The following is a 26,472-nucleotide window of genomic DNA, read 5'->3' as shown; positions in this document are numbered from 1 at the left end:
GAAATGCTGAATTATTATTATTATTTTTTTAAACCTTCCGCTAATAACTTGCGATTTAAAGGTCACTTCAGAAAAGGAATCAAGGTCAGACGCGGCTAATCCTGCACCCGAAGCGGCCATTCCTTTCTCCCGCTTCCTCGCCCCACCTTATCGCCGAGCTGCCAGCGGGGGCGGCGGGGACCGGGGCTGCCCAGTCCCCGCTCTCCCCCCACCGCCCGGCACGGCCCGGCACGGCCCCCCGCGACACCCTTCGCTTCCACGCGTGACGCCCGGCCACACGCACGATCGCGGGGCCGCCGGGCGGACCGGTGCCCCCTCTCTCCCTCCCCTCCGGCGGGGCCGGGGATGGAGGGGTCGGGCGGCTGCCGGCGGGGGGAAAGTTGCCCAAACTTCTCCCCGGAGGGGCGGGGCGGAGCGGAGCCGGCAAGGGCCTCACCCCCGGCCCCGGCGCACACGCCACGGCGGCTCCCGCCCCTTCCCCGGCGGAGCATGGGCCCGACCCGGCCTCGCCGCGGCCGCCACCTCCCCCGGCAGGGGCGGGCAGGGGGAGGAGCGCGTCGGGCCGGGCCGGGCGGTGCCGGGGGGGGGAACGAGGGGGGGCTGCTGCACCTGATACACCGGGGCGGGAGCGCGGCGAAAGAGAGAGGGAGGGAGCGGCGCTGCCCGCCGCCTGCGAACGCCTCTCCCCGCCGTTAGTCAGCGCTGGTCTCGCTGCTTCTCCCTTCTCCCGCCCCTTCTGCGCGGAGCTGGGCTCTCGCTCCTGTTCCCCTCGGGGCCGGCGGCAGCGCGTCCTCCTCTTCCTCCTCCTCCTTCCCCCTGGGCCCCATGGCTTCGGCCGGCAGCGGCATGGAGGAGGTGCGCGTCTCGGTGCTGACCCCGCTGAAGCTGGTGGGGCTGGTGTGCATCTTCCTGGCGCTGTGCCTGGACCTGGGAGCCGTGCTCAGCCCCGCCTGGGTGACGGCGGACCACCAGTACTACCTGTCCCTCTGGGAGTCCTGCCGCAAGCCCGGCAACTTGGACAGCTGGCTCTGCGAGTCGACGCTGCACAGCGGTGAGATACGGCTGCCCCGGGACCCGCCCCGGCTCCGCTCCCTCCCCCGCCGGCAGCACCCTGACCCCGCAGCCGCCCTCCGCCTGGCCGCTGCCCCGTCCCTCCTTCGGCCCTTTCTGCCTCCCCCGCTTCCCGCTCCCCCGGCCTCACCCCGAGCGCTGAGACTTACCGCTAACACCCCCCCACCCCCCGTGCCCTGGCTGCCCCGCCAGCATCACCCGAGCCGCCGCTCCTTCATCCCCCTTTCCCCCCGGCACTGTGTCCCAGCCCCTTCCCGGGGCCATCCCACCACCCCGAGTCGGAGCAGTGCCCGGGGCCCTGCCCCGCCACCCACCGCTCCCCCTAGGGCTCCTTGGCTCGCCCGCTACCGCCCCGCACCTCCTCCCGGCACCTTTGTCCTCCCGCCCCCCGCGCCCCTCCCGTTCCCGAGCTGCTTCGTCCATCCTCCTCATCCTCCTCCCCGCTTCCCCGGTCCCGCCGCTCGCTCTCCCTGTCCTCCTCATCCTCCTCCCTGCCTCCCCGGTCCCGCCGCTCGCCCTCCCCGGGCTGCGCGGCCCCGGCCCCGCTTCTCCCCGGCTGGCGGGTTGGGGGGAAGGTGGCGGCTGTCTCTGTGCATGGCGAGTGCTGGGGGTGGGGGTGGGAGGCACTGGGAGTCCCCGCTCGGCTCGTCCCTCTGCCTGCGAGGCGGTCTGGGGCGCAGGAGAGGCGTGAGGTTGGCTTCTGTGAGCGAAAGGGGTGGCTGATTTCCTATCTGGCTGATTTCATGTGTGTCTTTGACTCTGTTTTCACGAAACATTCCGGGTTTGGACTAGTTCTGATGATTTTTCCAAGTGGCAGTCCTTTTCGTATAGTGAGAAGCTGCTGGGGATCAAGGATCTTATAATTTACACACACCCCCCTCCACCCCTATCCCCCGAAGTCACTAGTCGTGGAAAGTTGGGGTTTCCTAACCAAAAGCGATCGCTATTTTGTCCCGAGTGAGGCCGCCTGGGCTCTGGCTCGCTCTCTGTCCCCCTGGTTGTGCTTGTGTGTGGCTTTCTCTAGCAAGTACTGATCTTCCCATCGCCTTTCATACTCCTCCGCCTTCTTGCCACAATCCCTCTTTCGATTTCTTGCTGCTCATTCGTTCTTCAGCTTTCTAGGTCTTTGGTCATAGATTATTTTTTTATTATTATTATTTTTTTAATGTCATTTCACTATTGCTTGGAGTACTAAAAAAAAAAAAAGGTTGTGAGTGATAAAAACAAGCTGCCTGTTGAATATTTTTCAGTAAATTCTTTTGTGGTACCACAATTGTTTAGGTTTTCGTGGTTTGTTTTATTTACTTTATGCCTGATAGCAACTTCTGGAGTCCCAACAGAAACAGTGACAAATGAAGCCAGCCTCTTCCCCCCCCACCCCCCGGCCCTTTTTCGTCCCCATCCCTGTCCTCCCCACACACATGCTTGCATGGCTAAATCATCCATTTGGATCGCTGTGCTCTCCGGTTGGGTAAATCATCCAGAGACAAGATGTTTCTTTTGGGAAAGAAGGCAAGGGGCTGGCTGTATATTCTAGATGCTTTCCTTTCTCCTTGCTTCTCTGAAATCCTTGTATAGGTTCTGGGAAATAACTGGTCTCTGCTTGAGTAGAAATTGCACAGGTTCCTTTGCTGCTGTGCTCCCCCCCCCCCCTTTTTTTTTTTCCTGTTGTTGTGTGGAGTAATATTTGAGGGTTTGAATGTTGTTTGGGGTTTTGTTTTAAATCATGTAATGCCAAAACGACTTGTAAAGAAATGTCGGTTTCAATCAGTTACCAGGGCATCTACACAAACTTTGGAGAGCTTTCTTTTCCTTCCCCAGTATAAATGGAAATTTATGTAGGAATGTCAGCTTCTACGTGTCTCCTTAGCAACGTGAATCCTTTGCCCCTTCTCCCTGTCTCCTGAAATAGTATCCCCTTGATTGCAGAAAGACTTTTCAGATGGCTTGAATGAGAACCTGCTCCAAATCCCGCCCCACCCCCCCCCCCAACCTCCGCACATGCTTTATTGGGCTCCCCCCTCAATCCATCTCCCCCCCCCACACGCATGCGTGTGTACATACACACACACACGCAGAAGTGGGACAATAAGAAAGCAGGACAGCTTATGGAACGGCCTTAAAAAGATGCTAATCTCTCTTGTTGCTTTATTGGTCACCTGTCTGTCGATGGGAAGGTGGAAGATGAATGGGTGAGCACGGAAAGGAATGAAATGTGGTTTTGTTTGGATACTGAGTGCTGAAAATTTGCCCTCTCCTGGTGTTTTCTTCTAGCCTGTGCAACAATTCCTGCCTGTCCAGTTTTATTCAAGTTTCTTGAATGAGCTTTACTTATTTTCCTTAGATACTTTCCACTCAAGTGGAGCCAGGTTTCACAAGCTGCTGCAGAAGAAGTGAATGATTGTTTTATTTGAGGTGACTGGAATAAACCCTTCATTTTCCTCATGTTTGGCACACAATGCTGTACTCGGAGGAGACCTGAAATACGAGAAACTGTACTGTTCTCCCTTTGCCTTCTGTGTTATGGTTCCCATTAAAATCAATGGGAAGGCTCCCAGTAAGTTCACCAAGTTGGATTGGGCTCGTATTCGAGACCATTTTGTGTGCTTGCCTTAGTATTTGAAGTGCACTTTCCTCCTACGTCAAGAATATAGCAAGCGGTATATTTTGGAGAGAGTAGAGAGCTCCCACAGGGAAAGCTCTTTTAGCTTGATACCGGTGCAAGCAGCTTTGCAGCTAGCTAGCTGTGAAAAGCTGTAGTACACACAGGAAAAAGGCATCTGCACCCATGGTTTTAAGAGATTTACTTCATCATCCCTTGAAGGAGAGCACCTCAAGTGGCACCATCAAGGGCAAGCTCATGTTAGAAACTGTTAAAGCATATTCGAGGTTTAATTAAAAACCTTTGTTGTAATTAGATGTAGGACCCCTGACTGCTATCAAAAGGGCAACTTAGTAGTGGAAAGCAGAGGGAAATGTACAGAGCATTATTACATTGGCTGTTATAGCAGGAGATAATCCCTCTCGGTTTTCCTTGAGATTTGCTAGTGGTTGGAGTATGTGTTCTTGCACTGGTTTGAGGGCTTTTTGTGTAGCTTGCAAACAATCCTTTGCTCTTGCACTGCTTTTAAAGTTGTGTGAGTGCTTCACGATACTGCTGGTTCAAGTATGTAAAATAGTCAAACTAATTTTTAGGAATATGAAGATTATATCTTATCTTAATTTACTTTTCCTCTTTTTGAGTCTTTAGGGTTTATGTAAATCACCTATTCAGTTTTTTTCCTCGTAATTGCAGGAGCAGGAAAGTTATTCTTGCATATCCCTTGTCTGCCTCTTCCCGTGATGAAATTCTAAAATTCCCACTAATAGCAACTTCAGGAGCTGAAAAACTAACAAAGTTGCCAGTATGGAAAGCTTCGTGATAAAATCTTGAGATCCAGCAATGCTGCTTTACAGTTTCACCAGCTGTCTGGGCATAAAATTATTTTCTATGATCAAAGCTTAACTTGGCTAATGCACAAGTTGTCTTTAAGTCAGCTGTATTTTAAACTCATGTGCTAAACTAAAAAAAAAAAAAAAACAACTTGCAGGGTTTGGAGTGTTCCTTTGGTGTCTCGAAACAAAATTTTTTTTTAGACCTCATTTGAAGTGGTTTATGTTTAATTTGTGATGGTTCATTTGCAGATTTATCAGGAGTTGAGAGTTATGTATGAATATTTATTTCTATCGCAGCATCTGCCTAAAATTAAATGTATCTTTTGTACGACGGTGTGTTCTGTCTGTACGTGTACAGGTAGTTATCTTCTTCCTGCAGAATTAATAACAGTAAATTTGAATGTATGCAATAGACTGCAGCCATTATAGTTCTTTAAATCAAAGATATGTAAATATGATGTGGAAGACATAAATGGTTCCATAGAATCTGATCCACAGGTAAACGTTGTGTGTTTTGGCTTTGATACATGTATATGCTATTCATAGAAAACAATGGCTCCTTCTCAGCATTTCAGTTTATTGTGAAAATAGCCTATATAAAAGTACGTTTGAATGGTTTCATACTGGTTAACTATACTGAATCTGATTTATGGGGGGGGGGGGGAGGATCTGACTTTGTAACTTCTCAACCTGTGTATGTGTTTATGCAATATTCAGTTTTCTATAAGGTCATTATACTCTTAAGAACTGTCCATGAATGTTTAAAAGACAGAACAATATCAAGGAACTAAGTGCAACACAGTCTCTGCATATGTTGAAACTTAGTGGCAAACACCATAAAGGTAAACTTAACTTACAGCATAATGCAGTAAAATAACTTGAGTCTATTTTTATGCTTATAATTCTGTTTTAATTTATTTTTAAAATAAAGCATCAGAGGCTGCTCATTTGGTAGCACTTGAAGGGGTTTAACCTTAATTATACATTAGATGCAGATACGTGAATTAACATGGCTCAATAGTCTTGGATGGTATCTGCTTGTTTTGAATCTAAGGAGTTGTTCCAAGGGGAAATTGCTTAGCTCAAAAGCAGCTTCCTCATTAGAAGATCTGGATCATTGCTCAGAGTTGATGTTGACACATATTTGTAAGAAGCTCAGCAAGGCTGATAGTTTGCTATAAGATGTCATAAGAAGAACAAGTGTAATTTTATTAAGTCTGAAGAAAGTGGCTTATACAATGTAAGGAGCAATTAATAAAACATTCCTTCTGGTTTTGAAAACTGTAGTCTGTTGTTTTGCATAGTGCTCTCTTTAATAGTCGTCCCCAACACTTCATATATAAAATCAAAAGCCACGCTACTTCAAACTCACCGTCTAAGACCCTGAGCAAGCTGAGCTAACTTTGAAGTTGAGTCTGACTTGGAGATTAGCCCTGCTTTCCATGGGGACCTGGACTAGATGACCTCCAGAGGTCCTTCTCAACCGAAATTATTCTGTGATTCTATGATGACTGATACTCTGTTTATGCCTGGTATCTTCCTGGCTCCTTCAACGTGTTCAAAATGCCTTGAATTTGTTAACTACCTGTCACAGTAGCCCCAGATAGACTGTTTTAAGGTACGCTCCCTCTTTTACAAATGGACCTGTTATTTTAGCCTCAGATGTCCAAAGGCCATGCTCTGTGGGCACAGCAGATCCCACTGTTCAGTAGTCTGGAACTTTTAGTAGGATGGAGGCTTTCACCCACCCTCTCCAACCAGCTAAGAGATGTGGTTACAGCACATCCGTGTGTACTGCACACTATGGGTTTATCTGATCAGATCAAGAGCAACATACATTTTGTCATTGATAATACTCTTTTTTTTTTTTTTTTTTTAAAAGGAAGACTTCCAGCCTTAGCAGGCTATTGGTACTGCTGTTGTTCATTGCAGTTTTAAAATCATTAATGTATCCTGTTGCTTTAAGTCTTGTTTATTTAATAAAGAAGTCTTGCACCAGTAAGTGAAAAGATGTTCCTTGTGTTAGGAATGATATAAGTGGTTTAAATATTTGATGAGATTTTATATTTAGAATCATGTAGAGAGTAACCTTGCCTCTGTTACTGATTTGTGGCCAAAGATGACCACATAAGATTCAAGGTAACAACCAGGTGCTCTTATGTGTTTTCACTTGTTCCATTTCTATAATATAAGGGCCATCATTTTGATGGGAAGTACTCCTTGAACTATTTTAAATGCTAATTGTTTTTCTGAAGGAACAGTGGAACGAGTTTTGAAAATTGCAAAAGATTGCCAGTTTGCTTGAAGAGCATCGGTAACTGTGGGAAATAATTACATTCCCGTTCCAATATGAAGTGTAATTCTTCCTTCTTCAGATTGCTAAAATGTAGTAGTATATATAGAAGAGGTCAGAAAAGGTGAGCTTTTCTTGAAAAGCTTGTGTAACACATCTCCCACACTTCTCTCCTAATGACATAATTCTAAGATTTCCAGGTTTTTGTGAGGTTCTTGGAGTTGTGGGTGTGTGTTTTGTTGTTTGTTTTTTTTTTTTCTTGAATGAGTGAATATCCAATAATTAAAATGCCACAGTAGTGAGCTCGTCTCAGAAGAATGCCTTGTATCCAATGGAAGAAGTGCCTGAGAACAGGCTGTACTATTCTGTGAATGAATTATAGATTACATGACTTTCTGTAATGCTGTGCTTGTCTTGAAGTCCTCTGTTGGCGAAAGTGATGTGCGATGCATGTTGCCTTTAAATAATAAAATAAAGATCTATATAATGGCAGCACTTAACTCTTTATTTGAAGGTGCACTTCATTTAACGTATTTTACGCCATGATTTTAGAAATACAGGCAGGCTACGGCTCAGAGAGCAGCTGTACAAAAAAACCCTCAAAGTGTATATATTTTGTATAAATAAGGAATGTAAGCTTTAATCTTCAGGAGAGATGTGTGTCATGGGCAGATGTGCAAGCACCTGCTATGTTTCAAGTTGCTCGTACATCTGTAACCCGCCCAGGCATTAGACTGTCTTGTCTTGCAAAATCTGTCCTCTTTGCACAACAGCAGAGTTGCTTACCATAATTTTATTGCTTTTGTTGTTCCGGGCGATCTCCTGTAGAGACAGGAGATAAAACTTGGGGTGGTGTCAAAGCGCACAGAAAGTTTGGGTCCGGCAGTCTCGGGGCCACACACAGTCTTATGGACACGGCAGCTGAAAGGGAGACATCAGGCAGATTAATGCCATCTGTATCTTAGGAGATACTGCCATAGAGTTGATCCTGAGACACTGAGACCATTTCTTCTTTGTGTGCTGCTCTCTTCTCTGGGAACCAAACTATCCCCTGTGTGCCCAGTGGCACCTTCAGGTGGAAGGCAGGAGAGCTCTGCTTGCCATTGAAAGGTGAGTGGAGCCTGCACCACGGCTGTCTAGTGAGTCCCCCCACCATGCAAGCGTGTCCTTCCCAGGCTGAGGAAGGTGGGTGGTAGAGCACCTACTGCCCAGAGCATCCTGCCAGCGGGCTGTTATCTTGCCTGGAATGGAGCTGGCCTCTTCCCCTCTGATCATGGTTATCTTGCTGTGGAGGAAAGGAAAGCCGTGGGAGGAGCCTGAGCAAGAGGGATGCAATTCTGTAGGTGGCTGCAAAGGACTTTTCCCTCAACTCTGAGAGCCCTGAGTCTGGTCTACCTTGTGCTTGGCACTCTTTAGATGTTGGTGGAAAGGTTTGTAAACAGCACTGAAAAGGTGTAAGGGACCAATTAGGTAAGAGGCACTTCAAAGCAAGACTCAGATTTGGGTTCCCTCCTACCTGGTTGTTCACAGACCCTATGGATCTCATGTTTGTCTTTTTCCAGCTTGGGTCTAGCAGACGGAAGACCTTTCAGTCTACCCTAGTGGTTAAGAAATTCCTCTGGGCAATGGGAGCAGAGGTTCAAGTCTGGAGTTGGAGCTGGGAAGCAAAGACCTTGCAGTTTCTGAGAAGTCCTCTAGCCCCTGGTATATTGCAGCTAATTAGTCAGCTGCCATCGTTAGCCATTAGCATCATTCTGTGTCTCAGCAAGACATAGGTGGACCTGGGTTTGTCCTAGTTAGCTGTTTTTTGGACATGTCTCTGGGCTTGTTCTCTTTTCCTTTGACTGGCTCTAAATGACTTTCCACGTGGCATCAGGAACACTAAATCATCCTACAAGCATCTTGTACAGTAAATGGAAAGTGACTGATGCCTTCTGTGGAGCCTCTGAATCGTCCTTAGGAGGCACTTAGGGATTTTCGCACCCAGCATAAAATGCTCAAATTTCTCTTTGGGTGTTGTCAGAATCCTGGTGAATTAGAGCTATGAGAAAGCCTCACTGTTAAACCCACCTGTGTTGTGCAGGACTTGGATTATCGAGGGCTTTGTCCTGCATGCTGCTGTGTGTGGATGAAGACCGATTTCTTAGGTAATAGCTCAGTGCATAAATCTCCTCTTGAAGAAGCAGCAGAAAATGTTTGGTTTTTTTTTTTTTTCTCTTCCACAAACAGCTTCTTTTTAACATATCTGTGACCTCACATAATATTTCATGTGTTCAAATTCATGGCTTTCAGAAGAAAGCCTTGTTGTAGCGTGTTTGAGTTCAGTCTGAAGGAAATTATGCATTCAGCCGCAGCTGGCTGGTTCCCACAGCTCTGGTAACGCTTTTTAGGTGTCTCAGTACTTCGAGGATACACGCACAAGCATTTTCATACTTTAGAAAAATCTTATTCTCAATCAATAAAATAAGAAGAAAATGTAAAAGCCTGAGTATGTCTGTGCAGCAGCTAGCAGTAGTAGCCATGCTAGACAAACTGACAATGAGGACAAAATATTTATTTATTGTGATTTTTTGTACAAGGCTCCACTGTGGAAAGCTGGGGCTAGAGCAACTTACTGGAGGTTTGGCATGGATCCTGCCAGGAAGCGCTTCTCTCTGCAGTGTGCAGAAGTGTACGCTACAGGGTCTCAAAACTCTATACTTGTGGGCTGGCTGTACGAGAGTGGAGGAGTGTGGACCGAGTAACGTATGGACAGTGGGCTTCCCGGATTTAGCCACTATTCCCTTATCCAGAGCAGAAGTCATCTGAGCAGCTCCTTAAAAACCCATCATTTTGGCTCAGGTGAGGTTCCAAAGGACTGACTTCTCTGTGGAATAATTTTATGTGAGAACTTAAGGGTGACTGCAGTACTTATTTTGCGCTCAGTATTTCCACTGAATTCAGAGGAGCTTGGCCTTACACAGAAGTGTGTGCATCTGGTCGTGCTGAAGGAAGAGGAAGTCTTACTGACCGTGCAACAAATGCACTTCTCAAAACTAGATTCTACCTTTCTGGTTTTATATAATCACTACACTTTTTAAACTTTCATTGGCTATTTGATGGCTAAGTTGATGAGTGTTTATAAACTTAGAAATAGTTTTGAATATGAAGCAATTAGGATTATCTCTAGCTATCTTATTTATCTTAGTTGATTGTTATGACATTCAGTGGGTTATATTTAATTTTCTATGCGTGGGTGCCTCAACTTTCTATGCTTTGTTTGACATGTTCTTTCAAATTCATTATTCTTGAATTTGAATGCGGTATTACAACTTCTAAGAATACTTATTGGCTGAGGGCAGATAAGTGGAAGCTTTGCAATGAATCAGAAAAACTTACCTAAGAGTGTTGTTCTGTTTTGTTGCTTACCAAGGTTTTGTTTAGTGCTAGAAGGTCAGTTGTTACCTTCATCGTGTAACAGCTGCGTGCGTTTTCTTACTTCAGCCTCCATGAGAGGACTTGGTGGAGAACCATTGTTTGAAAGAAAGGAATGCTTAATTGTTTCTTAAGAGATTAATTCAGTTCACTTGCTTCATTTGAAAGAGCCATATACACAAATGTTTCACATATTCCACAATATGTTTGCATGTCTACAACTTCTTTTACTGTATGTCGTGGTTTGGGCCAGATTGGACAATAGTGAGACGACAGATAAAATGTTTAATTTTGGGGGAGCTTGCTGAAAGCTATGAAATCTATGACAATGCTAGCCTTTTGCATTGGTCTTTCTTGTGTTAAGAAATGACCTATTTATTAAAAGAAACATTTCAGAACTTTGAGATGTTTTCTTCTTCTGTTATGGCTTTTCCTGATTTTATGCTAGTACTGAAGTATTATTTTGCCCAAGAAATAGAGCAGATAGAGCTGCTCTTAATTAAAAATGAATATACGGCTTAAAGCCTTAAGTCATTTCATTTTGGGGGGAAGAGGGGAGGAGAGTCACACATTTCAATGTGCAATTAACACTGTGATTCTGTATCATGAGGAAACAGGCAGAATTTCCAAGGAGCAATGAGACCAAGCTGTCCTTACAAAAAGGCACTGACTTACTTATGTATGAGACATTAACTGAAAAGGAACATTATCGTCATGGTTTGGGGGTTTGTTTATTTTTTTACTAAAGATGGTAATTTTTATAAATTTTACACCATATATATTTTGAAAAAATCTGTTAAGTACCTAGGTTCGTATTTATATATATTTCCAAATATTCAAATCCACATCCCTAAACTAATAGGAAAAATGTTGTAATAAAAATTACGCAAACGCTACCATCGCCGTCAGAACTGCAGTATGTATTTCCCATGGCTATAGACATTGTGATGCTTCTTGTGCAGTAGAAACACGTGTTTGGATTTTCAGACCTAAAAATAGTATATATGAAGTGAGGGTTTTTGTAAGAAATCTTATCTTGAGTTACTTAATGATTGTCAAAATGTATTAATTCTAGTTGTTCAGATGGGATAGGTGACAGCATCAGTGTAGTTCTTAACATATTGCTGAGATCGTGAACACTGAAAAAATCTGAAGTCATGCTTTCTGTTGACACTACAGTTATAAACCAGCAAAGCAACTTAATTTGGGCATGACAGTGAGATGAAAGGGCTTTTTAAAATCTAAAAGTTTATTAGGATTTGTAGAAGTGCAATTTTAGTAGTTCCTGACATTTTTCTTAGATAGTGGATGTATAGTGTAAATAAATTGTAGTGACGTATAGCGAAAAATACTGATGTACATTCTTAAAGTGTAACCAGATTGTGTTTTGAATCCAGGAAACTAATAATGATCATCTATAAGGTCCCATTTTGCTCATGTTTATGCACGTTTTCTATCTCTAAGAACAAGCAGCCTCGCTGAACTGCCAAGGCTCCTGAACTGAGTATAGTAACTTATTTGCAAGATTGGTGCGTGCCTAGAAATGGTGCAAGTATACTTTGGATACTCTAAAGTAGGCTTATGACGTTTATGTTCTGTGTACCAATAACACTATGTAACAGAGCAACCTGCTGTTCCCATTTTGATGCTGTGTGTTATAAATCACTCCTGGGTAGTCGGAGGAAAACTACGGATTTTTATTGTAGAAAACTGTGTTTGCTGTACGTGGTTATATTGTTGTAGCTATCTAACTTACAGGGTGTTCTTCCTTCAGAGGCAGCGATTCGATTTTCTTTGGATGTTTCTTTTCTTTTGTGTAAAGTCCAGTGGCCTGGATTTTTTCTTAAAAAATAATTGCTGTTAAGTACAAGGCCCATGCAGAAGGTTTTACTTCCTTAATCCAACATAAGCTTTATTTTGTCACCAGATTAAATGGCTTTCAGAATGGAAAGTTAAGATTTTTCTAAGATGACAAGGAGATTTAAACATGTAGTTTCCATGGTAGTCAACACAGGAAAATTCATTCCAGTATTCTTTGTGCACTAACGCCTGACCTTCATGATGTTCTTTAACCAGAATCCTCAGCTGCAGCTCAAGGTAGAGGCTGGTGGCATTGTATGCTCTTGTAAACAGAGGCTGGAGGTAAAGTAGAGAGGCAATTCCAGACATTGTGGCCCAGAGCACAACGTTCAGCACCTGATCCTCAGCTAGTAGTGAGGAACATTAAGACCCTCAGTTTTTTTGCCACTGTCAACATCACTGAGTAGGTTCTCTTAGTCAAGAAATTATTTTGTTTTAAGCCAGATCTTTTTTAGTTGGGAGTGTAGGTGTTTTCCAACACTGATTTGTCCTTCTACCTCCGACGTCAAAACTATAGTAAGGTAGTCTGTCTATTTTTTAACCTTTCCAAATTCCATAGATATATCTGTCGTGGAAGCTAAATTATATTCTAACCTCACACTCCTATCATCTTTGCCTTAGTTATTTTCACTTGTTTGGTGGTCTTGCCAATGTGGTTTTGGAAAGCAATAGGATACTCAACTTTTTTTTCCATTTAGTTGAAAGGTGTGCAGCATTGGAGTAGTGTTTGCATTAGACTTCGGTGTCTGATCAATGTGAAGACAACATTTAATATTTTATTATTTGTAGTGGCTTTCAAAAATCTTAGTTTCTGAGTTTTCCCATCTGGCACTTTGATTTATTTCATCAATTTTGTATGGCTTTTAACTTTGGGGCGATATGGATTTATGTGTCTAGTCTTTGTATCTTTGTAATTTTCTAGTGCAAGGATTCCTTTCATGTTGTTCCAAAGTGGTCCATTCTGTTTATTTATTTCTGTATTTTATATCTGTAATGCACTCTGATATTGGAAGAATACTTTCTAAATCATCAGTACACTAACCACTTGGTGTTTCTGAAGGATCATGGCAACATTAAAAACCACTCTTCATAACATTCCCGTCCATAACTAAAATCGCATTTCCAACCCAATAATAGTAAAGCAGTGGGACACAGCAAACTGACGTTAAAGCTTGCATGCTTAAGGCAGGAGAAAGATTGTTCCCAGCCTTGGTGTTTGGTCCAGTAAGAAAACAAGGAGTTAAAAGAGCTTGGAAGGTCGAGTACTTAGTAATTAAAGTATTAGTAAACATGACTGGTTTTCTAAAAAGAATGAAAATGAATGTGTGTACTTGCACCAGCACACCTTTAAAATGACTTTCTCGTTTAGCAATGCTTTTATACCTCTTCTGTTCACTTTCTTCTTTTAATCTCCTTCATCCTTTTTCATATAGTATACGAAGGCTTTGTGGTGCTAATGGCTGCCAGCCTTCCATTCCCAAACCCCACAGCTGCACTGTCGGTACCTTCAGCAGCTTAGCTCCCTCTTGAAGCTGGATGTACTGTTTTTTCAAACAGGGAATTTTGCTCTTTTTGAAAAGAGTATGTGGATTTTTGTTGTGGATTTTCTTATTTTAGTAACCTTAAGATCTCCAAATTTATTTTGGAAATAATTAATCTTATTGTCTTTGAATTGTGTAACACATTCGGCCATTTTGTTCCAAATATCATATGGATTGCTAGTATTTTCAAAGTAATGAGATGCATTGGATCCATAGGTCTTTTTTCCACAAGCTGACTTTAGATGATCTTCCTTGAACTACTATTTAGTAGTCATAAACAGTAAATAGTGATCTGAATCTTTTTGTTGATGCCCGTTATTGCAGAGAGGCAAGGTCTTAAATACTGTTTTGCAAGGAGAGACAGCACGAAGCCTGTGCCTTTCTAAAATCCTACAGACGCTTTTAAGTTAGATCTTTGATGCTGTATAGACCCGTGGTGGCCATCAGCTTGCAAATGGATTTTGTTTTATATGGTATAAGACAGCAAGGATGTTGTTTGTAACTGCATCCATTATGTATGAAAATAACTAGAAAATACACTGGGCCAAGTCCAGAAGTTGCTCTGGGGAGAAGAAAAGAAAAACTGACACTTTAGGATAACCAATGTTTTAAAACAGGCTTTGGATTTGACTCAGTCTACATCTAATGATCAGTACTGCCTTTATAAGGGCTTAACTTTCACCTTTTTTAGTGTTGAAAATGATTTATTTTTTATTCCTTCGAGCATCTCTTTCCTTTACCTTAGTTTTGTTATTCCTATTATGTGGCCTTGGTACTTCCCAAGTGAGGTGTGTATGTGACGATCCTCCATGCATTTCCCTTCCTATGTCACCCTAATCAGCTCAAACAGAGGTTTGACTTTCATCTGTGGGAAAGGTACGACAGACTGGGGTCAGCTAACACACGCTAGCTAATCCTGACCCAGCCTCAATTGCTCATTCTAAATTGGACAAAACCAGGGGACCAAATCATTCAGTCTTACCTGAGCCAAAATCCCAGCGAGGCCAACTAAGCCTTGGAAAAGTGTGGGAGGTTGCGGCACTTTGCTCCTGAGTTGCATCTGTTGTATAAAGGTGTTTCACTAATTAGGAGAAAAGGAATCCAAAGCCCAGTTGTTTATTTACCGGAGCTGTGATGCAGACTCCTCATATTCTGCTGTTTCTGCCTATGGGCTTGTTTTACTGAAATTGTACTATTGTTTCTTCCCCCCCTCTCTTTTTCACCCCTAGACTGGCAGATAGCTACTCTAGCTCTGCTGTTGGGTGGTGCTGCCATCATTCTCATCGCTTTCCTGGTTGGGTTGATCTCTATCTGCGTGGGATCTCGGAGGCGGTTCTACAGACCAGTCGCAGTCATGCTCTTTGCTGCAGGTAAGCAGATTACTGGCACCATTATGAAAATTTCATGAGAGCAGCTTCACTTTTGTGAAGGAAGACGTGCCTTGTTCTGCATACTAATTCAGAGGCATTTGGTTTACTTCTGTGTTAACTCCGGTGAGGTTTTTCAGGATACCGGTTCCGCACAGCATCAGTCATTTTTGCAGTTGCACATAATGGTTCATAAAGAATTATTTATTTGCATTATATTTATTGTTTTGTGACATACATGCAGCAGGGGCAACTACAGAGGATAAATCTCAAAGTACTATTTTTAGTCTGTGACTTTGTGCTGCTTGATGTCCCCATTTTTATTCTTCATACAAAGCCATTTCTGTTATTTTAATGTTCTTGCTTTTACAATTTTAAAACAGGATAATTAACGCTCAAATGTCAACCCTTGAAGCCCTACATGTGAAAATAAATAGGATTGTGTTGCAAGGTGTTTATGTATGCCTCTGTGCCACGAGGAATTCATTTTATTGTGTCAGCTTGCTTGCTTGGTTATTAATTTACCAAGCTGTCACAGTTCAGTCCCTGTTTGGTTTTAAAAACATGAAAATGGAACAGTTTATATAGACTATCACAAAATCTTAAGGGAGACCTATGAATCTGAATTGTCCATAGGACTGGTCCAGTGAGGTATAATTACAATATCAAATCATTTCCTTTTGTACACGCTGGTGTTTTGGGGCTTAGTCAGCACTGGTGTTTCTGTTTCTCCTGAGACTCACCGAGCATGGTTCATCTTCATCCTGTCACTCATTTCTGCATTGGAACCAGGAGCTTAAGCCCCTTCAGATAGCACGTAATGAAGAGGATGACAGAACCTAGTCTTCGGGATGTATTAAAAAAAAAAGCCACTTACAAGGAAGGATGTGAAAAGATAACGGGCGCAGAATTTGCAGGGTATTGAGGGATGAAACAAAGCTCCAGGGAAGGCTCCTGCTGCCCCCTGCTGTTAACGATACCTTGATTGAGCCACAGCTCTTTAAGATGCCCTTTTATTTGCTCAAGAAATGTTGGTAGGTTGTATTTCGCTTGCTTTTAGCAAATGAATGTAACCTTGGATCAGATTTCCTGAGCGGAAATCGTATCTTTTTGTTCTATGTGTCGTATTGCTTGCTAGGTTGAATGAATAAAGGCACTGGTGCCATTATATTAAAATTTAGTATTAATTCTGAGGTTATAAAGCATGCTGGGCAATTAACTTTGGAAATGGGATTATTGAATTTCTGTAGTGGTTCCTTATTTGGATTTTGACTTAATTTCTTGTAACAATGTGTGAATAACTTAGTGTATGGCTGAACAATTACTATCTTGCCATATTGCTCATATAGTATATAGCAAAGTTTGTACTAAAAAAAAAAAAAAAAGAAAGCAAAAAAAAATTGTCAAATCCCACTGTTTTTCTTAATGCTTAATCTATTTTCCTCTGCATAAAAGTAGTTCTGGTCTTTACTACAAAAGTTAGGAAGGAAGGGACATTTAAAGCTTACTTGGGTCAAAAAAGGAAAATACCTTGGTGCTTTATCTCATGAGTGGTGTTCATCTCTTTCCTTTGCCTCTGTGTGTGTGTATATGCACATGTATTTTAAATAGCCATGACCTGAAGCATATAATAAGAAGAGAGATGTTGAGGCCAAGACAGCCTACCCCATTCTTCTTCATTATCTGGCAATTCTGAGGAGAATCCTTTTGGGACTTGATGCTGACATTGTTAGTGTCATTTCCTACAGATCTTATCTTGGATGGCAGCTATTTTTAGAGGTGAATATGGACTGGCATATCTTGGAAGAATTACGGAAAGGGTCTTCTACTGAAAAGCAGAAAATTAAGATTGCAGCGCACTGGAATTTGTGACTTATGCATCTGTCCATGGATTCAAACCTTCACCTGTGGATTTCACAGAAGATCTTTGAGGATAAAACCTGCCCCAGCCTGTGAATCTGCTGACAAGACCAAGTATTCTGTATGACTCTGGTTAAGACTCTACCAGCTGCCTCTGCAGGAAGGACATAGGATGAATTGCCCAGAGATAGTTAATGATCTGTGTGAGTGTCAGGTAGAAAACATCACTGTGTGGGAGAAAGGAAAAAATGGAAAAGTGGTTTCCAGGCACTTTAGTACCAAAACAGTTGGCTCCAGGTTTTTTTTTTTCTTCTAGTTTTGATTTTTTTGTTGTTGTTGTTTTTTTCTCAGCTTCAGATTTCAGTTAGCGACTCTGTAGGTGAGGAAGAAGATTGACTGACTAGGACCGGAAGACTTGAAAAAGCAAAGGGACAAAAAGATAACACAACCTAGATACTGAGAATAAGCCAGCAAGTGATCAACGGATGTGAATGTGTTTAAAATATGTACTGTCAGCTCTGCCTAATGGGGAGAGGGACAGGAATACCTCAAGTAACGGAAAAATGTGCAGCAGTTGCAGGACGCTCTTGTGTGGAGCCACCTTGGCTCATACAGCTCTTCCCAGCATTTCTGGTTCTAGTAGAGGTCACTAGTTTATGTACTTGCTGGGGCATCTTAGTGCTCATGAACCAAACTGTCCCTGAAAGCTGCATCCTCAAAAATACAAGCTCGCAAACTTGTCAGTGTAGGAGTCTCATGATGTGGTTACCAGATAACTGAGTGCTAACTGAGCTTTAATTTAGGGGTAGAAAGAGGAAGTGCAATTGTTGAAAGTCCATAAAAGCAAACAAAAAGGTAATTTAAAAGACATTTGCCTTCTGGGGCTATGTTTCACCAATGTTTGGAAGAATAGCCTGTTGAGGTTAGTAAGCTTTTAACACTTTTCACAGGATGCTTTTACATATAAGCTAGGGAAACAGTGGCTAAGTGAAAGTATTAGAGGTGAGACAGTAAAAAAAAAATGATGGCAGATAATATTTGGAGAATACTTAGAGGATCTGTCTTTCCATTCTGACAGAGAGTCAAAGCACAGTCTGGCTGGATTGCATCCTATTACCTATTTTCATAATGATGGGGAAGATAGAATAAAAGGCTACTTGTCAGATTTTACAATGCAGCTAGAAAAAATTGCAGATACATTGGAGAACAGAATCTGATTTTGAGAAATTGATAGAATGGTCTGAAAAAGTAGGACTGACTTCAGTAGGATGTAGCGCAAGTTGCTACAGGGCAGCAAAAAGAACCATAGCATCAAAGAAGTAATGATAGGAAAGATACTCTGTAGGTCATGTAGTCCAACCGTCTTGTTGAGGCAGGAAAATCGCTAACACTAGGTCAATCAGCTGCAGCTTTGGCTGGACCAGTCTCGAAGAACTCCAAGGATGAAGATTCCACAACCTCTCCAAGCATATTGTCCTGGTGCCATACTACCCTCCTTATGATATTTCTTTCTTTCCTGATGTCCATCCTCAATTTCTGAAACTGAGATTTGTGTCCGTTGCTGTTACCTTAGGTTACCTGACACTGCAAAGAGGAGGTGGGGGGTTTTTTTCTGTTGAGGCTGCAGCTACATTTTTGGCTAACTGTAGGATGGTTTGAAATAGGTCCTTATCCACTGTCTCATGAGTCTAAAGAAACCTAGCTCCCTCATCCTCCTCTTAAGGATGATTTGCTCTAGGATTCTGATTATCTTGGCAGCTCTTTGGACCCTTGTCCTTAGTTGGTGAATCCATGTTGGCTACCAATTGCTGCTTTGTTCTGCATGTGCTTGGTGGTGGATTCCAAGAGGATGTACTCCATAATGTTTCCAGGGATTGAATTGAGGCTGACCAGCCTATAATTCTGTGGATTTTTCACTTCTAGCCTTTTTAAAGATTGACACAACATTAACCATTTTCCATTCATCTGAATATCTCCTGGTCAGTGTTTTTGCGTAGGTGATAGGGGGCCCAAGATCACATTGGCCAACTCCTTCATCATCATTGGGTCAATTCCATCTGTCCCCATAGCTATGGTTGCAACTTTAAATCATCCCTAACTTGCTCCTGCACTGCTGACACCCTCCTAAACCATGCCACTTAGAGGTTTTGGAGAGTGTGTCATGGTGCATCATCTGTCACCAGTCTGGCTTTCCTGTCCATCATTATATAAATATGTTTTCTGAACTACACTTTGCAACTAATGCACCTGTGGAAATCCTTCTTTATTACCCTTTTTGCCATTTCCCAGCTTAATGTTGGGCTCCAGCTGGGCTTCAAACTTCCTGATTTTCTATCTAAGTATCAAAACAGTGCTTTTATACTCCCCTCTCATTGTCTGTCCTTGTTTCCTGCTCCTGTGTGCCCCTTTTCTTGCACATTCATTGAGAAACTCCCTGTTTGACCAGCTGGGCCTCCTGCTGAAATTCCTGGCCTTCCTGTGTAGCGGGCTGGTCTGTTCTTGAGCTAACAATATTTTCAAAATCCGCACGGAGCCCCTCTCTCTTCATGCTGCTTCCCAATTAATTGCACAGGTTGTATTAAGTACAAACAGCTTTCCAGTTAGCAGTTGCATGTGTGTTAATCTTTGAAACAGCAACTGAGCAGGAGGAATGGTGTAGAGAACAGAAATACAGAACTTAGTAGACAGCAGCACTGCTTCAATAAATATAGACCAATTAGAAAGCCACATTGTAAGGTTTTCTGGACAGCAAAACTGTTATAGTCAAACATTTGAACAAGGAAAAAAAGATTACATTTTCCTAGTTTGAAAGCGTTTGTTGTGGTTTTTGCATGTTTAATATGGTGAGTACATATAATTGCATATATTTTGTGTAAATGGAACAAAACTAGTATTCTTGTTCCTGTGCAATTGTCTTGCAAGCATCATAGTGCTAGTCATAAAAATGAGTCTAAACTTGAAGTGAATAGTCTAGTTTGAGATGACTAGTCTTTTTTGAGTAGCATGTTGAAGTGGAATTTATTTTTTTTCACGGTTTCTTTTACAGCCTTTTTTTCTACAGAAAAAGGCTAGTGCTTTTGAAGAAACGTAATACATACACTTCCTATAAGCAGGTCAAAATAGCATGAAGTTCCTTTAAATTCATTGGAAGCAGATCAGTAGTTGCAAGTATTGGTTTTAACATCTTTTTTGGGTCATACTGGTCATTTTTCATAGCTTCACTAACTGTTGTTTCTAGCCTACACAGGTCTCTTCCCCCTTTACAGGGAGCAACAATGATTAGAGGCAAAAAAAGTGCAAAGCAAGGGCAGTATTATGCAGTGTAATTGTTTCCACCGGCCAGTTGCTGCCAGCACTTTCTTTGAGTTTTTCAGTAACGTAGCTGGGCCAGTAGTAGCAAAAGCAGGAACCCTCACTGCAAAAATGTCTAAAATGCCTGTTGTGGGTGTTGCTGCTTTAGCCGCATGTTCCTCTTCCAACAGAATCACTCTTTTGTTTTGTTTTGACAAGTCCAATCTGTAAAATAGAATTCAGCATACTTCATGTGTTAGATTGAGGGAAGATGGAGAGCTTCCTTGGTTGGCACTTGACGTGCACACAACAGAGCAATTCCTGTGTTGACTCAGCAGAGATGCTGCGGCCCCAGTTCGGGAAGCCACTGAAGAACTTGCTTATATCCATCCATCTCAGGAAATCCTTTTTGACTTTGAATGGTCTTAAAGATGTGTCTGAAAGCTGAGCATATGTTCAGGTATTTTTGAGTGTAATGATGCTCTCATTATACAGAATTGGAATGCATAATCTTTTCATAAGTGTAGGCGCTTCCCCTAGTGTACCCTGTCAAAATTTCTCCAGTGTTGCGCAGTGTTTTGCGAGCTGGCATACAAAAAATATATTAAAATGGAATAACATGAAGTAACACTTCAATAACTTTAGGATTAAAAAAATCCTGTGGATTTTAGTATCCACATCAGAAAATCCACTATGCAAACATTATTCAGATTGCCAGTCTCAAGTAAGAGTCCAAAGACTAGTCTGTAGGCTAAGTGGACGGGGAGGGGAGAAGAACTTTTCAATGAGTGTTTTGTAAAGTGTTATCACAAAGGGTGAGTAGTGAACATTGGAAATCGTTTCCCCATACCAGTCTCCATCCAGATGACAGGAGAGCGTTAGTCTCCGGAGCTAATGAAAGGTGCCAGTCTGACAACACTGAAGAGTGCGTGGGGGACTTAAAAGGCAAATGAGAGATTTTGTGCAAAGTGTTCAAGCAATAGGAGAATACAATTAATGTTATTTTCCTGTCATTTCTTAGTGAAATTTCAGAAGGCCTTCTGTAGTCCGAAGCAGTCTTCCTTTCTGTTATCCACTGGCATTTTATATTGGCGCTGGCTTTATAACAATTCTCTAAATAGCGTTCGTTCTTCTTACGATACCTGATAAAGTGTAAAAAATGACCCAGTCAGTGTTAAAGAAAGTAGTTATTATGGCATTACGTTGCATACCATTGGACTTTCATCAGCATATGTCTCAGGCCTGCAAATACTTAAGCACGTGCTTAACTTTGTGGATGTGCCCACCGTGACTGTAATCTGGGGGCTGGGGTGGCTTCCAGAGGCAGCCACGTGCTGAAGTCTTTACAAATCGCTAGTGTAAAATGCTGGAAGGGAGCGTTGCCATAAGGCCATATCATATATTTGAGGGGCAAAAAGGATGTTTTGTACATTCCTCTGATGTTTTGCCCTTTGTGGGTGGCAGAACTAGAGGCCTGAAGAATCCCTACATCATACAGCTTGTTCATGTCTTCAAACCAAGTGTAATTTTCACCTGCTTACTTTGGAAACTCTTGTCCCAATTTTCTGTTAACAGTGCGCCTGAATTTAAAAGAGAATGGATGACGATGAGACTGAAATCTTCTTGTGAAAACTGGGGTTTTTCATCTGTGTATTTTCCTTTTCAGGTTACTGTATGTGGGTTTTTTTGATGTAGCACAATAATTAACAGGTTTGCTGAATTCCACGCGGCAGATGTGTGGATCAGGCTGCAGATCTGGCTCTCTCAGAGGCAATGCTGTAGAGAGTAATGATTTTTAAGCTTTTTACTGCCTTGGATTTGATCTGTTTTGTTAGCTTTTTTTCATCACGAGGCATTTCTGACCCACCCCCTAAATTCATAATAATAATAAATTCGTAATGGCAATGTTTTGCCAGTTGGAAGTTTAGTGACTGATCAGACTTTATAGATTCCTTGGTATTCTGTGTAACAATATCATTAATTCTGATTACAGTACACAGTAATGCATACGAAAAATGTAATTCAGTGAGTCTCTACTGAACATAAATAAGTATCAACTACTACAATGAATTATTTCTAGGCTATTAAATTATTTGATTCTGAGCTATATTTCTTAATATTCGTTTATTCTTGATTCTCATTTTGACTTATTTATAAGGGGTTTAGAACAAGTGTTTGTTTATTCTTGCTTCTCATTTTGACTTATTTATAATAGCTATAGAACAAGTGATCTTAGTTTTGTTATTATGGAAGGAGAAATGACTGCAAACCGAAATACAAAGGAGAGACAGAAAAGAATTGGGAAAAGATTGCTTTCGTTGTTTATTTCATGGACACCTGAAAAATCATCATTATACCATAGCAATAACATTTGTTCATCAAAGAGGGAATATGGAGGAACTGCTCTGTTCTCTGTCAATGAAACGAAGGTGATTTTTTCTTCAAAAGGAGCAGTACTTACAAGCTAAAAATGCACCAAGAGCATTTTAAATGTGAATTTTAGTTATGTGATGTTTTCCTCATTTTATGGAAATTAATTAAGGCTTCTTCTGACATTTGTTGTTTTTTTTCTCTTTCAGTTGTTCTTCAGGTCTGCAGCTTAGTCCTTTACCCAATCAAGTTCATCGAAACGGTCAGCTTGAAAATATACCACGAGTTCAACTGGGGCTATGGCCTGGCTTGGGGCGCAACTATATTTTCATTTGGGGGTGCCATTCTTTATTGCCTGAACCCTAAGAACTATGAAGACTATTACTAGGATCGTTTAATGGAAAGAAAAATAACAAAAGGATTACCCCATCTTTTCTAACTCACAGTTTTTTTAGAACACTTGTGGAGCACCAAACAGTCTGCTCTGTTGATAAAATAGCCTTTGCCTTTTGGGTGTGAACACTATAACCAGCTTTTCCAACCATTTCAAAGAACTGCAAACACTAGGATTGCTGATCTTACATAGGCAGATGCTGCAAGCTGCTGATACATAAGCTTCATTTTTCCTGACAACAAGCAAAAGGATCTATGTGACACCGATCATTGTGAGAAAACTAGTTGGAATGAGAATGCAACGCCAGCATCTGCTATTGCCTTCAGGGGAGCAGCTGGTATAGGCTCCATTTAGAAGTTTCCCTGTATCATAGCGGATTCAGATGTCTGATAAGCAGGCAATGGCATCTTGTACAATAGGCTGTGTTGGCCCCTTGTTACTTGCTCAAAAAAGCTCTTAAGGAATTAGTTGCAAGCGACTATGTTGAGGGAAGTGAATGTAACTGGTTAATGACTGGTCTGATATCTGCATTCAACAGTCTTCTGGGAGAATAATAATTAAAAAAACCCCAACAAGCCACTAACCGCACAGGATTTCATGAATTGGTAATCGACATCACCGTGCCAGCTGTAGCAGATTGTTGAAGGAAGTCCAAACCCGGAGACATGTGCTTCTGACTGTGTAGTTGGAAGTTGTCTCAGCTCTGAGTGTTTTGCTGGGAGGGTGGAAGTAAGGGGGGGGTAGAAAAAGACCTGATCTGTCCCCGAGGCATCTAAAATGCATGAACGAATTGCAGTTGTCCTAAGTACCCGTTTAACTTCATGAAAAGAATGCATATGGAACAAGTTCAGTTATATTTTTGAAAGATATTTGTTAGTATAAATGAATATATATAGTACAAATACAAATGCAGAGGGAGAGAGACAATTCATCTTAAAATTGTAATATGAGCTGTGATGCAGTGGTTAAAATACTAACTTTGTACACATTCTTGAGAGTCTTGGATTGGTACCCCCAATTACGGCTGTTGTTGCAAAATAAACATAAAATGGTTTGTCTTCTGTATATGCCCTTGTACAGACTCTGTGTTATGGGAAATGCTTAAAAGTTCACATCAAGTTAAGGTAGAACTGGACGAAATAACTATTTGCTATTCCATGTGTAATCTAGTAATTACTAAAAATTGTTTTCTAAGGCTGTTGTAATGAAAAAACTGCCATTTTTTAAAATCTGGTTAGGTTGCAAGTGTCTCTGATCATCAAGAATGCAGCTGAGACCCCATCATGTCCATCTTAAAGCATTAGCACTGCAGGAGGTAATCTCTTGTTTATAAAAGCTGAGTTTACAATGGACTGGCTGGTGATTATGTACATCTAATTACTCCTTGCTTAGTATGTTTCCCACTTAAAACATCCAGAGACTGTACACGTGAAATGAAACCCAAGATAAAATAGGGAGAACTTTTACATGAACTTAATCCGCATCACTTTTATTTTTGTTTATGATTTGCTTATTTGGATATTTTAAATTAATTATGAGCATATTTTTATACAATTCTAATCTTTAGAAATGACTATTTTTTTTAATGGAGAAATTTAAAATATATTCTATGTGAACCTCTGCAGACGCAGGTATGCTGGGGTTGCACGTCCACCTCTATACCAGTGGATTTGCTGGTGCTGTGGAAAAGGCTGCTGAATGACTCGATGTTGAGACCGCATCTACGGTGTTAATGCCTGGGCCACTGTTCACAAGGCGCAGAGGTTCTGCGGCCACCGTGGGACCACAGGGCTGCCTTTAGGGGGTTGTTGTGAAAGTATTGCTGACGTACGGAGATGGTTTATAAAACTCTGGGGCTCTCAAGTTAAATCTTTACTGCCATGGCAGAATATTCCGTGTCAGCAGTCTTTCCAGGACCAGTGGTGATTAATTAGATTAGAGGGAGCAAAATGATAGCTTGACTTGGAAGGGATTGTATGGCAATGCCTGGAGAACAAAAAGGATGGGAGGAAAAATTATGTCTACTTGTTTCACAGGCGCCAGAGAGCATTTGTAACTCTGCTTTTTTTCCTGAGACTGGCTTAAGGCGGATATTCAGTATATAGTTAACTCTGTATCTTTCTGAACAGCTGTGTAGTTCTGCTTTTATTTAGCAGCATGGAGAACATTGTAGTTTGGCATGGGAATTAGGTTTACGTAGAGAAGCCCACTGTGAGAAGATGTCTGTACCTTTCTAGGAGAACAGTGTTTCGGTGCTGATGTTGCGCAGCACTTTGCCTGCGCTGACAAGAAGGTGCAGTGCTGGACCCGTATCATTTCTACTAATTTATCAAGTAGTTTTTCTTTATGTAGAGTTTGAGCGAAAACAAACGTCAGGCCTAAGGCATATACAAATTAATGGCATGCACTCCGAAAGTCACCCGGCTCTTAATATGAAAGATGTTCAGGCAAAAAAAATCTACAAACGTGCATGCCCAAAGACAAGGTTCTTCATTCATATTTGAGTCAGAGATCTGATTTTCAGTCTCAACGCCTGCATTTCCTCTTGAAGATAATGCAGTCTATTACGACTCTCAAACTCCTCAGGTCCTTTGCGTTTGGGTGTCTAGGATTGGTTTAGGTACCTACCTTTAGCTTAGGTTGCTACTGCCATTTCTTTTTTTTCCCCCTTACCATTGCCAATTTCAGCAAGCATTCTGTTTCTCGGCACTGAACTAAAAGTAAATACGGCATTACACTGATTTTTTTTTTTCCAGCCACAAAAAGGATACATATCTGTGTCTTGACTGTACGTACGACAAATCCATCATTTTGTACGTTGTGCTTGTGTCATGCCACCATTACTTCAGTTGTTTGGTTTTATCTCACTGGCAGGATGATTCTCTCACACAACAAATCCATTTTTTTTCTTCTAAATATATATGAATAAATATATATATATAGCAAACTTGCAAGCAGGGCTAGTTATTTGTATTTTTTAAGCTTAAAGTATACCGTCCGGTGCTGACAAGTACCTAGCACCTCTTCTGGATTTCTTGCACAACTTCGTTTAGCTTTTGTAAATTTTAAAAACAAATATAGAGACACCTGTGTGTTTGAAATATAAATGATATATATGGATTAGCATGTAACTGTATATTATTAAACATGCAATGAACTGGCTGGTAAGTGAAGTCTAATCTTATGGCTAGCAATGTAATTTATTCAGACTGTATTTTTGTACAGAGCAGTGCACACTAACCTATTGCCTCTGTGTCCTCTATAATGCCTAAAACTGTGCCTAGAAATTTCATTTCTGTCTTTAAAGGAAAAAAAAAAAAAGAGAACTAAATGCTTCATGTTGTTGATGGTTTTTCTGATGTTGTTCTTTATTTATTTTTGAGAAGTGTATGGTATGTTTATTAAATGAATCCATCAAAATATGGTTTGTTTTAAATGGTCATTGTTAGCAGGGAAAGACATTTTTTTTTATCAAGACTTTTAAGTTTGCAGTTTTAATACCATTTCTGCATTTCACGATTTTCGTAGCTTACATGAAGTTATATGTGAAAAGGTAACTGAAATAAAAAAAATTGT

General features: G+C 41.7%; 1 protein-coding gene across 1 annotated transcript; it reads left to right on the top strand.

Annotated features, from left to right (window-relative positions):
- The first annotated feature begins 364 nt into the window (after positions 1-364).
- TMEM47 (transmembrane protein 47) lies at positions 365-26,472 on the top strand. Its single transcript, XM_063343665.1, has 3 exons — positions 365-1,051; positions 14,844-14,984; positions 22,712-26,472. Exons 1-3 carry the CDS (start codon positions 826-828, stop codon positions 22,888-22,890), a joined length of 546 nt encoding a protein of 181 aa, XP_063199735.1. The 5' UTR covers positions 365-825; the 3' UTR covers positions 22,891-26,472.

This window comes from Chroicocephalus ridibundus, chromosome 1 (genome assembly GCF_963924245.1).
Source record: "Chroicocephalus ridibundus chromosome 1, bChrRid1.1, whole genome shotgun sequence".
In the NCBI taxonomy this organism is placed as follows: Eukaryota; Metazoa; Chordata; class Aves; order Charadriiformes; family Laridae; genus Chroicocephalus; species Chroicocephalus ridibundus.
The sequence above is the reverse complement of the archived record's forward strand: the minus strand, read 5'-3'. Positions and strand labels throughout refer to the sequence as shown.